Source organism: Neophocaena asiaeorientalis, unplaced genomic scaffold (assembly GCF_003031525.2).
Source record: "Neophocaena asiaeorientalis asiaeorientalis breed wild unplaced genomic scaffold, Neophocaena_asiaeorientalis_V1.1 scaffold356, whole genome shotgun sequence".
NCBI classification, from domain to species: Eukaryota; Metazoa; Chordata; class Mammalia; order Artiodactyla; family Phocoenidae; genus Neophocaena; species Neophocaena asiaeorientalis.
Genome location: NW_020172269.1, coordinates 538,506 through 551,676, shown reverse-complemented (window position 1 = coordinate 551,676; position 13,171 = coordinate 538,506). Strand labels below are relative to the sequence as shown.

General features: G+C 52.1%; 1 protein-coding gene across 1 annotated transcript in view; it reads right to left on the bottom strand.

The window, feature by feature from the left end:
• CFAP46 (cilia and flagella associated protein 46) overlaps positions 1 to 13,171 on the bottom strand; it is an 88,917-nt gene that overhangs the window by 44,870 nt on the left and 30,876 nt on the right. Inside the window, 5 exon segments of the mRNA XM_024762160.1 lie at positions 32 to 215; positions 577 to 715; positions 2,870 to 2,954; positions 4,737 to 4,899; positions 5,275 to 5,406. Coding sequence (XP_024617928.1) covers positions 32 to 215; positions 577 to 715; positions 2,870 to 2,954; positions 4,737 to 4,899; positions 5,275 to 5,406 — 703 coding nt within the window.

Genomic DNA, 13,171 nt, shown 5'->3' with positions numbered 1-13,171 from the left:
TCCGCAGACACACAGTGAGTCAGAGCCAGACCTGCAGGGCCTGGATGGCGTGGAGGTAGCAGGTCAGCTCCCCGGGGACACTCGTGGAGTTGAGGGCCAGGCGCCGCCACATGTGCGCCAGATACTCCTCACTCTGGTCTTTGAATCTCTGAATTTCCATCACGAAGTTCTGGCCGAGTCTAGCCTTCACCATGACCATATGTTTGAAAATCAAGCTGAAGAAAAGTAAAAGAGAGAAATTAGCGCTTGAATGGTAAAAGTCGTCACTATATAGAAGGCACACAAACTGGAGTATCTGTGTACGTTCCTACTTACAGAGAGAAACCAAAGGAAACCTGAGTGCCTTGGGGGTCTTGTGTCGTGCTGTGTTTTGCTTTTTCTTTATCATTTGTGTGTGTTGGGCTTAAATCCCCTCCCTTCGTGTGTTGTCTTCTTGGTAGGAAAATAAAGCCACCAGGGGAAAGAAGAGAGTCGGGGGCTGAGGAGGGAGCCACCCTGTTGGGGGGCTGCAGGGGAAGGCACCCCGGGGGGGCGGCACGGGGAGGGGAGGCGCCCTGGGGGGCCTCAGGGACTCACAGGCGGTGCGCCGTCCGCGGCAGCACCTGCAGGGCCTCATCCAGCACCTTGAGGCAGCCCTCCCAGTCATGCTGGTCTGCGTGGCTGTGGAACAGCAGGCCATAGAGCGCGGCCCTCAGCGTCAGGTCATCCTCGGCCCCTGCGGTGGGAGAGGGGGCTCAGGAGGGGCGCCGGTCAGGGGGTCTGGGGATGGGGGTGCTAGCAGCTGGGGGTCCACAGGACCGGGAGGCCCCCAGGGAGCACTCGGGACACAGCCGCCTGTCTGGGACACCCCGGGCCTCATGCCGCAGAGCCGGACAGCAGGTGGGACCGCGTGGAGATCCAGCCACAGGAATTCGTCATCTGCGTCCCTTAGACACACGCAGAGCTGCCCTTCCAGGGCTGGGCCTCGAGCAGCGGGAGTGACCCCTGATCGTGGGAAACACATCAGTCCTTTTGGGACTGAAGGCTCAGGGGCTCCTCCCGGGCGACATCTGCGCTGCTGTCCTCCCTCCCCCACCTGCCTCACCTGCACCAGGTGCCCCCGGCTGCCCCTCACCCCCACCCCGCCAGGCTTTCTTGGGCCCCGCAGTCCTCCAAGCCCTTTCCCTTTTGGAAACTCCCGTTACTCTTCCGTAATTTTAAAAATAAACAATGGGAGCGTCAGGAAAGAAGAAGCCTCTCCCCACCAGCCTCGCCCAGGCCACTCGAGGGGCCGCCTCAGCCCCGCCGTCCAGCAAAGCAGAGCCCCTGCCCCTGGTGCCAGACACTCAGGTTGTCCTCTTTTATCTCGTTGGCTGTGTAGCTCTCTTTCCCGTTTTTGAATCGTTATAGCAAAGGGGTGAACACGCCCATGGATCCTGCCGGCATGTTGTCCGGCTGCTGGCTAAAAGGACAGCACCAACTCACACCACTCTGGGCCTGAGGGCTCACCGTGGCCCCCCACTGCCAGCGCTGGGATGGAATACAGGTGCCCAGGAGCAGGGGGATTGAGGCACGTGACCAGATAAACTGGTCAACGTCTTGACACTTGGGAACGTGGATTCCATAGCGTGCTTTCCTCCTCGCATCTCGGCCGGGCCAACTCGGAACCACACGCCGCGGTGGTGAGGGCTCTTACAGTCAGGGCTCTGCACCCCCCGGTTGGCAGCAGGGCCACATGCCCCTGGACGTGGCAACCCCGCTTGCCAGAAATTCCAGACGGTGCCTCGGACGAGCAGGGAGAGACTGCCCGTGCGAGTTCACCTGCTGAGCCGTCGGGGCCATTTGTTACTGCGGTGCAGCATCTCGGAGCCTGACTGATGCAACTGCTCGTGCATTACAGAAGTGGAGCATTTAGCTGCTGAACTTGATGCCAGTACTTTTCCAGTGTTTAGTTTTTAATTTTCTCGTTTCTCATTATTTAAATTTTCACGTATTTTGAAAGTGTGCCTCTTTGATCACTCTAAACTTTAGGCAGTAATCTTTCCTCAAAACATTGCTTTGCTCAATTCTACTTTCTCATTTTTTCCTATGGTTTGAATTGTTAAAGCTGCTAACCCATTTAGCTATCTGAGTATGTTTCAGCACGTGGAGTAAAGCGTACACGGGCTCCACGCGCTCCGGGCGGTGCCGGGACCCCAAGCAGCCGGCTCCTCACTGGGCCTTGCAGTCCTGCGGGTCTGGGCTGCTGTCTGCATCTCCCTCTGCGGCACCAGCAAACAATCTTACCTGCGGGGGTCTAGAGTTCAACTCAGTATTTAATTACACACGGTCACATCTTTGTTCACTATTTTAAATCGAGTTTCTCTCTCTCATAGACTCTGAGGCACCTGATGGAGGGGCCACGGCTCTAATCCACACATTCACGCTTTGCAGTACACACCGTGGCCCTTACGCTAACAGGGATGATTATTTTTTAGCAGATAATCATTTTTTATTTTAGAAATAAATTATACAATATGTTTTATTTTATTAAGGTCACTACTTTTTTTCGCAGAAGTATGTCTCCACATTTTTATGGAAATGGAAAAGTGTGATTTACCTGTCAGAAAAACCCAGAGGCTAGATTTCAAGGCTGCCTGGGAGGGCGCAGGGTGGCCCTGAACTGGGGGGCCACCTAGGCTTGGGGGGTTCCTCATGCTTACAGTGGGGGTCCCCGATTGCTCGCGAGGAGCCCTCACCCTCACCGTGCCTGCCCGAGTTCAGTGCTGAGCAGGCATTTCCCGTGGTCACTGCCACGACTTCACCTGTTCTACACGAGGCTCGGGATCTAACAACACCAGGCCCTGCCTGGCCTCATGTCTGCGGCTCCGTCTGTCCTGCATCTACAAACCTGAGAGAAAACACCCTTCCGTCGTCCCTCCACTTTGGAAGTCGGCTGTGGGCCACTGGTGCAGAAGCAGCGTCTTCCCTTTTTCCTAAAGCAAAAACAAATCAACAATACAGACGTTGGAAAGTTGCAGTTTCTTCTTTCACCAGTTTGTTTTTCATTTGGTTCAGCATCGGATTACGGAAACTGCGGCTAAATTTCTGAAACACTAAGTCACAAAAAGTGGGATCACATTTCCCCTGTAAGAGAAGGCACTCCAGTTCAAGGTTTACTACCTTAAAACACATACACACACGCACAGACTAGCCCTGCAGCACAGTCTACGGCTTATAATGACACGAAGCAGACAAGTCAGTTGTATAGCTTTGAGTCAATAGGATCAAAAGCACATTAGGAAAACTTATGGGACACGAAAAAGCAGGGCTCAGGGGGCAGTTTACAGCTGCAAATGCCGACATCGAAGAAAAAAGATCTCAAACCAACAACCTAAGTTTACACCTTAAGGAACCTGAAAAAGAACAAACTAAATCCAAAGTTAGCAGAAGGAAGGGAATGTTAAGGATTAGAGCATAGAAAATAACAGGAAAAAAATCAATGAAACCAAAAGTCAACTCCTTGCAAAGATCAACGAAATAGACAAACCTTTAGCTAGACTGGCAAAGAAAAGATGAAAGAAGCCCAAATAACTAAACTCAGAAATGAAAGTGGAAACAGTACTATCAACCCTACAATGATAACAAGGACTACAATAGAATCCTACCAGCAACTGTCTCCCAACAAATTAGATAACCTACAGGAAGGGAAAAATCCCTTGAAACACTCAAATTGCCTAAGCTGACTCAAGAAGAAATAAAAAATGTCAACAAACTTCTAACAGTAAAGACTGAATCAGTAATCAGAAACCTTCCAGTTAAGAAAATTCCTGGACCAGCTGGCTTCCCAGGTGAATTCTACCAAACATTAACAAAAAGAATAACACTTATCCTTCTCAACGCTTCAAAAAATTGAAGAGGAAGGAACATTTCCTAACTCATTCTATGAGACTAGCGTTACTTTGATAGGGGGTCCAGATAAAGACATCACAAGAAAAGAAAGTTATAGATGAATACCCTTTATGAATATAGATGCAAAAATTCTCAACAGAGTAAGCTGCTGAACTGCAGATCAAATCCAACAACACAGTAAAAATACCGTTCACCACGACCAAGGGAGATTTGTCCCAGGAACACAAGGGTGGTCCAACCTAAGGAGTGTAGCCCATCACCTTAATAGGACAGAGGAGAAAACCACACGATCAGCTCAATTGATGGAGAAAAGGCATGTGACAAAATCCAAAACCGTCTCATCACAAAATCCCTCAGAAAACTAGGAGCGGTGGGAAAATTCCTCAACACAGTAAAGTTATGAAAAACTCACAGCTAGCGTGATACTCAAAGGTGACAGACTGACGCTTTCTCTCTCAGATCAAGGGAGGTCCCCGGGCCGTGACCTACCGCACTCCTGGGCGACGGTGGAGGGGGCAGGAGGCCTCACTCCCTGAGGCCCACCAGATGCCTGTCCACTGTCAGGCGAAACCTCCCTGGGCCCTGAGTGGGTCTGCGCCCCCACCCTCCCTCCTCTCCCCTTTCCTACTGGCGCTTTCTAGGTCTGAGTTAGGGTTCCCTCGGGGATGGGGGAGGACAGAGCTGAGCCCTGAGCGCAGCCAGGAGCCGCCCCGCCTGCCCCGCTGGGATCTCACGGGTGTCCGCGTCCCCTGTCCCCCATGCAGCCGTCGTGTTCATTGCCTGAGTGCTTCCACGGGGCCCATCTTTCCTCGGAAGCCTCGCCCACCGTGCTGGAGGAAGGACGCGAGAGGCGGCCCAGGGCGCACCTGCTTTCTGGCCTCCGTCTTGTTGATGACGCTGATGACCTCCTGAGTGGCGCTCTTGCACTTCTTCCTGTTGACCGCAGAGGACAGCAGCGGCAGCCAGGTGTTCCAGAAGTGTCGGGCGGCCTGCATCACCAGGGCGCTGCTCCCCGCGATGCCCCCAAACCTGGAAGGGAAGGTCTGACCTGGACAGGTGTAGGCGCCGAGGGGAGGGGTGGGGCCCCAAGACGGCTCTGCAGGACCAGGACGGGCTCCGCTCAGGGCAGCCCCGCTGTGACCCGCTCACGAGCCCCGGCTCCCCGTTCCTCGGGCCCGTCCTGGCTCAGACGCTCAGGGCTGCCGGGAACCCCCGGGGGTGAGGTGGGTGTCACCGCACGGGGCAGGCGATGACCCTGGTCACAGGGCCACTGGGGGAGGGGCCGGCCTCGGGGACAGTCCCCAGCGAGCACCACGCACCGCAGTCACCATCGTCCCCACCCAAAACACGCACCCCAGACGCGCCACGCGCACGACGACCTGGCCACCGAGGGCCGCAGCCCACCTCGCACTCTCTACGAAGGCCTTGGCGGCCGTCAGGCGCAGCTGCTTCCGGCCCTTGAGGTTATCCATGATGCTCCTGCCCTGGATGCAGGCTGCAGTGCTCAGCATCTCCGCCACCAACTCAGCCTCCACCCTGCAGACAGACAAGCGCCACAGCTCCCAGGAGGCTCCTAGGGGAGGGAGGTGCCGCCGAGAGGGGAGAGCCCTGGGGACACCCCACCCCGGCCCCTGGAGAGAGCCCTGGGGAGTCCAGAGTAACGTCATGAAGGTCCCCAAGCCAGAACTAACTGGCTGAGTCCAGTCAACCCGCAGAACCACGGGACAGAACCATAAGCTGATGTTTGAATGACTAATACGTAGGGTGTCTTGTGTGGCAGCAGCAGCAGAACAAGGCGCCCACCCCAAGCGAGGCCGGGCCCTGCTGGAGTGACCAGGCCCCGTGCCCCGTGCCCCAGAGCACGTCTTGTTCAGGGCGCCTAGGCTCTGCGCTGAGAGCTCAGAACGTACAGTTTAGACTCAGCAGCGTCAAGGGTGCCGTGAGCTCTCTTCTCTCAGCCAAGCCGTGGCTTGTGCTCGTGACAACCACACGCACGTCCCTGCAGCTCGGCTCAGGGGGCACCAGGCTTACTCTAAGAGAAAAGCACTGGTTTCTGGGTAGACCTCCCCGCCACAGCCTGGGAGGCCCACCCGCCTGCAGGAGCCAGCTGCTCCGCCACCCTGCCCGTCAGGAGTCTAGGGGAGAAGGAGGCTGTCCCTCCGCCTGCAAGGATCTGCAGGGCACGGCCAAGCTCATGCTCTGGGGGTGAATCGGAGGCTGGCCCCGTGCCCCAGGATGGGTGTGCCAACCCAGCAGGAGGTGGAGGAGAGCCTGGCCCCGCTGGGCCCTGGCGTTGCTGTCCTGGAGACCTGGATCTTTAGGACGTGGTCCTTGGGGAGAGTCTGACAGTGACAACTGGGTGATCTGCTGGTGGTGACCATCTATATGCTTACGGCTTACTCTGTTCTATCAGCCACTGAGAGAGGAACGTCGAGATCCACAGCTGTAATTGTGGCTGTATCTAACTTTTTGCTTCTTGAATTTTGAAGCTCTGCTGTTAAGTGTATACACGTTTAAGATTTTTATGTGTTCTTGCTGATTGAACCCTTTTATCTTTGTGAAATGCCTCTCTACCTCTGATCCCACATCCTGGGAGCTTTACTCCAGCCCCACGGCGTTCTTGCAGCTGGTGCCGCAGAGGCCATCTGTCCCCCTCCTTTTACTTTTCACCTGTCTCTGTATTTGAAGAGTGTCTCTTGAAAATGGCTTCGAGTTGGGTCTTGCTTTTTGGGTCCAGTGGGATAAACTCTTCACCTTAACTGGAGTGTTGGTCCATTTACATTTAATGGATCTGTTGGTGTGGTTTTGGGTTAAACCTTCGATTTTGCTATTTGCTTTCCTTCTGTCCCATACGTTCGTCCTTTCTTTCCTCCCCTCTTTTGGATTAATCGAATATTTTTAGTGTTCAATTTTATCTTCTCCATTGGATGTCTGGGTATTATTCTTTGATTGTTTCTGTAGTACTTGCTCTAGAGGCTGCAACATACATCCCTAACTGATCACAGTCTCTGGTGAATTAATATCATGCCACTTCACAGACGGGGTAAGAACTCTCGATATACCCTCTCTCTCCCATTCCCATCCTTTGTGTTACCACTGTCATACATTTTACTTCCACATTTGTTAATAATCCCACAATGCAACGTATTTTTGTTTGAAACAGGCGTGTGTCTTTTAAAGGATTCAAGAGCCGAAGGGGGGAAAACGTTTTATGTTCAGCCACACAGTCACCACCTGGGGCGTTCTTCACTACTTCCTGAACTGAGTTTCCATCTGGTACCATCTTCCTTCAGGCTGAAGAACTTCCTTTAGCATTTCTTGTTCTGTGGGTCTTCTGGGAATGGATTCTCTTAGTTTTAATTAATCTAAAATGGCTTGATCTTGCCTTCATTTTTCAAAGGCTATTTTTGGTGTATACAGAATTCTAGATCGACAGGGTTTTTTCTTTTTGACCACTTAAGATGGTTTACATTGTTCCTGTTGAGAACTCACCTCTCATTCCTGTTTCCCTGTGTGCAATGCATCCTTTTCCCCTTCCACCTTCCTTCCAGGGTTTTCTTGTCACCTTGGTCTCCAGCAATTTGCCTACAATAAAAATAGGTGTGGCTTCCCTCGTGTATATCCTGCTTGGAGTTCATTGAAAATCCTGGATCTCTGGGTTGATACTGTTAATTCAGTTTGAAACAATTTCAGCTATTACATCTTCGAATATACATATTCCCACCTCGCCCTCTGGCCTCTGTCCTTCTGAGACCACACCTGCACTTGTGCTGGCCCATGGGCACTAGCCCACTGGTCCCCAAGGCACTGCTCCTCCGTTTTTCAGGCCTTTCTCCCTGTGCTTCAGTTTCCATAGTGTGCTGACCTGCGTTCAGAGTTACTGATCACTTCTCCAGTGTTCAAATGTCAAGCTCTCCCAGTGATATTTCCATGTCAGAGATTGTACTTGTCATTTCTAGAATTTCCACTTAGTTCTTTAATTAGAGTTTCCATTTCTTTGTTGGAATTCACCACCTGCAATTTGCCCATTAAAATCCTTTCTTTCCTTTCTTGTATTTACAATAACTGTTTTAAATCCATCGTCTGCTAATTCCAACATCTGTGTCATGTCTGAGTCGGCTGACTGCTTCTTCTCCTGCGATGGGCCACAGTTTCTTGTTTCTCCACATGCCTGGTGACGTCTGCTGTTGTGCTGGGCGGGGGGCAGGGGGCAGGATGGAGGGCTGTCTTGCTGAGAGCGTGGATTATGTTGCCTTCCTTTAAAGGAAGGTGGGGTTTCATTCTGGCAGGCAGCGAATTCACCTGTGGCTCACCCTTATCCTACTGAGATCTGGACTAGGCGTCTTAGGGCAAGTCTCATGTGGCCCTTAGAGCCCAGCCCCTAAGGCGTGGTCTTCCTGAATGCCCCGGCGGTTCAGCGAGGGCTCCTTGACTCTCCTAGGTCAGCATGGGGCCTCCGGCATCTCTGTCGCCTGCTTCCTGCCAGGCCTGCGGGATCTGGCCTTCTCTGTCCAGGAACATCCTCGCTCGTCTTGCATCCTGTGGAGTCCCGAGGCCCCGGCAGCCCCAGGGTTTGGTCTCTGTCTCCCGCGAGCATTTCTTCTGTCTGGGCTCCAGCTCCCGGAGCTGCAGTTTGGGCAGCGCCCTGCACCCCCAGGCAGAGCGCGAGGGTGCACGTGGGGCTCACTTCTGATGGCCTCTTGCAGGAAGCGCGGCCTTGGGCCATCTGTTGGCCAATGTCTGGAAGCAGTTGTTTCATGTATTTTGTCAAGTTTTACAGTTTTTTAAATAGCACAAGAGTATGAGATCCACTGTGTGTCATGGCCAGAACTGGTAGAAAAAGTGACTTTTAAGTTCACATAAAAACCCAACAGTGATGATGATTATGTCAAATAAAAGTGCTAAACAAAGTAGAAAGGTAATCTCTGTTGGTCTGTTTTAGAGACCTACATGAAATTCCTTACTAATATATATTCCTTTACATTAATAGTATAAATATGAACCTGATTCTGGTAATCACACGCTCAGAGGTGAGAATACTAATTGATTAGTAACTGTACTATTTTTCACCAAGATCTGAAAACTATTTTCACTATTACTGTGAAATGCCATCATAAAAATTACTCTGTGACCAATTCCACACTGAGTTTCTTTACATAATTTGCAAAATAGAAAAAATGAGCATAAAAATTTGAAATACGTATAATTGTTTTGAAAACAGGTGAATCACCTGCGGTACATGCCACGTGCTGAAGTTGACCGCGGGTCCTGCTGACTGGGGACCGGGTCCAGGGCTCTGAGGGGCCAGCAAGACCACCGTGCAGTCGGCATCCCCTAGAGAGCCAAGGGCCGCCTACCTCTGCCTGTCCAGCCTCCCAGCGCCCAGCTCCAGGCCTAGACACAGCTGGCCCTCAGTGTGGTGAAAAACGGGTCAGGTCCACAGCCAAGCCCGGGTAGGGGTGACCCCACTGAGAGTAGTAACACCGATCACCACTAGAGGGCAGCAACAGACTACAAATGAGTTCTCCAAGGTCTTGAGGTGAAAACCAAACTTTTACATAGTCTTGTACGACCTCCCCTTTCCCTATTACCATATGTAAACATTTATGTTTTTAGCCTATTTTATCATAAGAATTGCTGTTTTAAAATAAAAGTTAATTTAAAGATCACTGAGGAAAGAATGCCGAAGCTGGGGCACACACCCGGCACTGCAGCAGGCACCCTGCCACCCCGTCCCCTGACAAGCTCTGCAGTGCCCGCAACGAGTAGTGAAATCAGCCTTAACGCCGTTATAGGAAGACGAGGCAGCAGCCCTCAAACACCGACTCTTTCTTTATGAATGTAGTCTTTTTCTTTCTTTTAGAATTAACCTTCTAATTTTTATCAAAGTGGTACCTACCACATGGTTGAGAACTACTCCCCTACCCAGCCCCCAGTCCTATTCGCAAGAGGGAATGACTCCTAGGTCTTCAGCTCTATCTTCTAGCAGGTATACGCTTTCCTCCAAAAAACTGGCTTCTATCTTGATTTCCCAATTTATGAATTTTAAACATTACCTACAGAAGTCCCTTTTCCCAACTTATGAATATAGCTGGTCCCAGCATTACTTTTAATTCCCTTATTTATTATCTTTGTACCTCAGAATATCTTGTGGACCCTCAACAAGTGACACCCGGCTATTCAGCTTCTCAGATGAGGGTCTCACACCACCTGTCCTCTTCCCCCTTCCCACTGCTAAAGTATGTTATCTGTGCTTTTACTTTACTTTCGTACTGTCAAAATTGGTAACATTGATATTTTATTGGGTAACCACAAATAAGTCTTCCTTGTCAAAATGCTAATCCTAACACTGGAATATCAATAAACATCAAGATAATGTCTGTGTTTTTCACTTTAGAGGCAAGCTATTACCTTTGTTATCTCCTGGCATTTCCAACTGGCTTTTCTCCCTCCCTCCTTTACCACAATACCTGTAAACTCTCCACAACACTGGGTCCTCCTTTGGCCCTGCCCGCACCCCCAGGGCCCTCCCCTACATCCTTGCCGAGGAGGCTCTCTCAGCAAGCAGCGCAGCTGGGCACCTTTTCTGGATTGCATCTCCATTTCCAGCATCCAACATCTTTCTCTTTTCTGGGTTACTCCCTTGTTTTTCTGGAGTGTATCCTCAATTAACTTTCTAAAAACAGGTGTGTGACAACTACATTTTCTAGGTCCTCATCTGTTTAAAAGTAGCTTTCTTTACCGGGATACTTGAAAGTTTGGGTGAGTTAGAATTACATGTTGAAAACTACTTCCACTTAGAACGTTCCACTTTCTTCTAGCTGCTAGTGATGGTTTCTGAGAAGACTGATGCGTTTCTATTTCCTTCTTTTTCTTTTCTTCTAAACACTGTAGGATAGTCTCCGTATCTGCCATGACCTGATGACCCCATGACGTATCTGGATGTGAGTATGTCTTCATTCTTCTCGCCGGTCATTTAGTGGGAGGGTCAGTCATGAGACGGTGTCCTCTGCTCAGGGAAGCTCCTGCTTTTCACCCCTTTCTTAAGAACGCTGTCTCCCCTCTTTCTGGAATTCCAATAGCTGGGTTTAGGACCTCCTATTGTTTCTTCTGGCTTTTCTGTCACATTTCCTGTCTGTCCTTCTTCATATATTTCCTGCACGATTTCCTCACACTTTATCTTCTAGCCCTTCACTGACTTTATTTTCAACTTCAGAAATTACCTTTTTAATTTTGAAGAGATCTTTAGTCCTTTTCCTTTTATTCCTCATTCCTTTTCCATAACACATTTTAACTTCTAAATGCTGCATCTTCTCAAATACCTTGGACGTTATTATTATTTTTTAAATACTTCTTCTGACCATCATGTAATCTGTTCTGTGGAATGAATTACAGAAACCTCAGCTACAGCTAGAGTCAGGCCAGGCCTGTCAGGGAGGTCCCACGTCCGCCACACATCGCAATTACCCCAAACAGGAAGGGGCCTCGCCTACATCTCAGACAAGAAGGGGCCTCTACTCACTGTGCAGCAGGAGGAAGGAACCATCCCTCCACCCCCGACAGCCCAGCCGATCAGAGTCCGGCACAGACAGCCAACAGGAAGCCTCGGTACTTTGGACCCCCAACTCCCCCAGTGGACTCTGGCTATCACAGCCCCCCCTGACTCCCCCTTTTTCCTAGCAAAGCAAGATCCCCCTCCTTGTTTTCCACGTTTCCTGTGGTCCACCGAAGTTTGCATTTCCCTAATTGCAATTCCTCCGCTATTCCTGAATGAAGCCGCCTCCCCTGGTGAGGTAACTGGACATATTACATTATAAAGGCTGACAGTTTCTTCCGGAGTAATTCTCCCTATTTCTTCCCGTTGGTCTTCTCTTCAGAGCTGAGGGCCTCTCAAAAGTCTGAGGAACCTCAGTTCACACTGGAGAGTGTGTATAAGATGCTGTGGGGAACTCGGAATGGCTCCTCTGCTGACGGGCACAGCTTTGCAGTTGTTGGTGGAGACCAGTGTCTGGTGGGGACCCCTGTGCTAAGGACCAGAGGCTTCCGGGAAGAACCCCGAGTCCCTGGCTGCTATCAGATGTCCTGCCGGGGGGCTGGGTGTTCCGTGCGCTACCGCTGCGCCTTCTCCATCTCCGTAGGCTGGGCACCTGAGCCAGCGGCCCCCTGGCCGTCATGGAGCCCTCGGCCCCCACCTGCTGCACGGTGAGGCCAGGGCAGGACGTTCGAAAGCCTTTCAGAAGCCAAGTCCTTCTCAGGATGGATTGTTGAGCAAAAGCCACCTCTGTTTTGGAGGAAAGGCAGTCATGAGGGAAAGCCCCTTGCGGGGGTGGGCGCAGTGAGACATGCTGGGCTGGCCTGGGGGCTCCATCCAGCCTCTGCTTCAGCTGCCTTGGTTTTCATGCAAGCAGCTGCCTGGGCTCCGGTCCCCGCTCCGCCTCCACCTGCTGGGTGGCCTCGGCGAGGGCCTCAGCCTCTGCCTGCCTTGGTTTCCTTGCTCCCAGTACAGGCACGGCAGCCCCTGCCCAGGAGCCGCTGCAGGGACAGATGAGGTGTGGGTGGGGCCTCCACGGGAGCTCTGAGCAGCCTGTGGCCTTGGCTGCATGCGAGGCAGGTGACCACAGCTCGGGTCATGGTCACTTGTCAGCCCCCAAACACCCACAGGGGTGTCCCACGCAGGCCCCAGAGCAGCTGCTGGGACGTGGCGGCCGTGCTCCCGCACCTGGCCCCGGGATCCTGACCGAGAGAGGCACAGGCCTCCACTCCCATCACCCAGAGGCAGGAGGCCAGGCCTCCTTGGATCCGGCCTCGAGCGGTCAGCTTGGCTGTGCAGCCATGATGGGTATCTTCCTGGCCTGGGGGCCAGGATCCCGTCTTTCAGGAAATAGACTCAGAAGTAAGGCAAAGAGAAGAGCCTCAAGGGAAACAGTCTTTACAGCAGAAATACAACAGAAACAACATTAAAACAGCCTCCTGTTCAGGAAGACGGAAGGATCAGGAGCCCTTATTACCGACGAGCTGAACGGGGCCCGGGGCACAGGAGCAAGCGGCCTGGAGCGCCTGCGGCCATCCCGGGGGCCCTGGAGAGCCCGCCGCCAGCAGAGCTCGGGCGGAGAGGAACCAGTGGCAGGGGGGCTATTTTCATTTCACTGAAATCACCCTTCAGTTAATTCCGAATTTACGTGGCCTCCTAAGTCGCCTGCTCAAAACTAACTCTCAACAAAGCTGCCTGCCTGTGGGAGCGGCCGCCGGTCGAGCCTTGCGGCCCTTTCGGCCTCTGAGCCCCCGTCACGCCCGCAGCTGG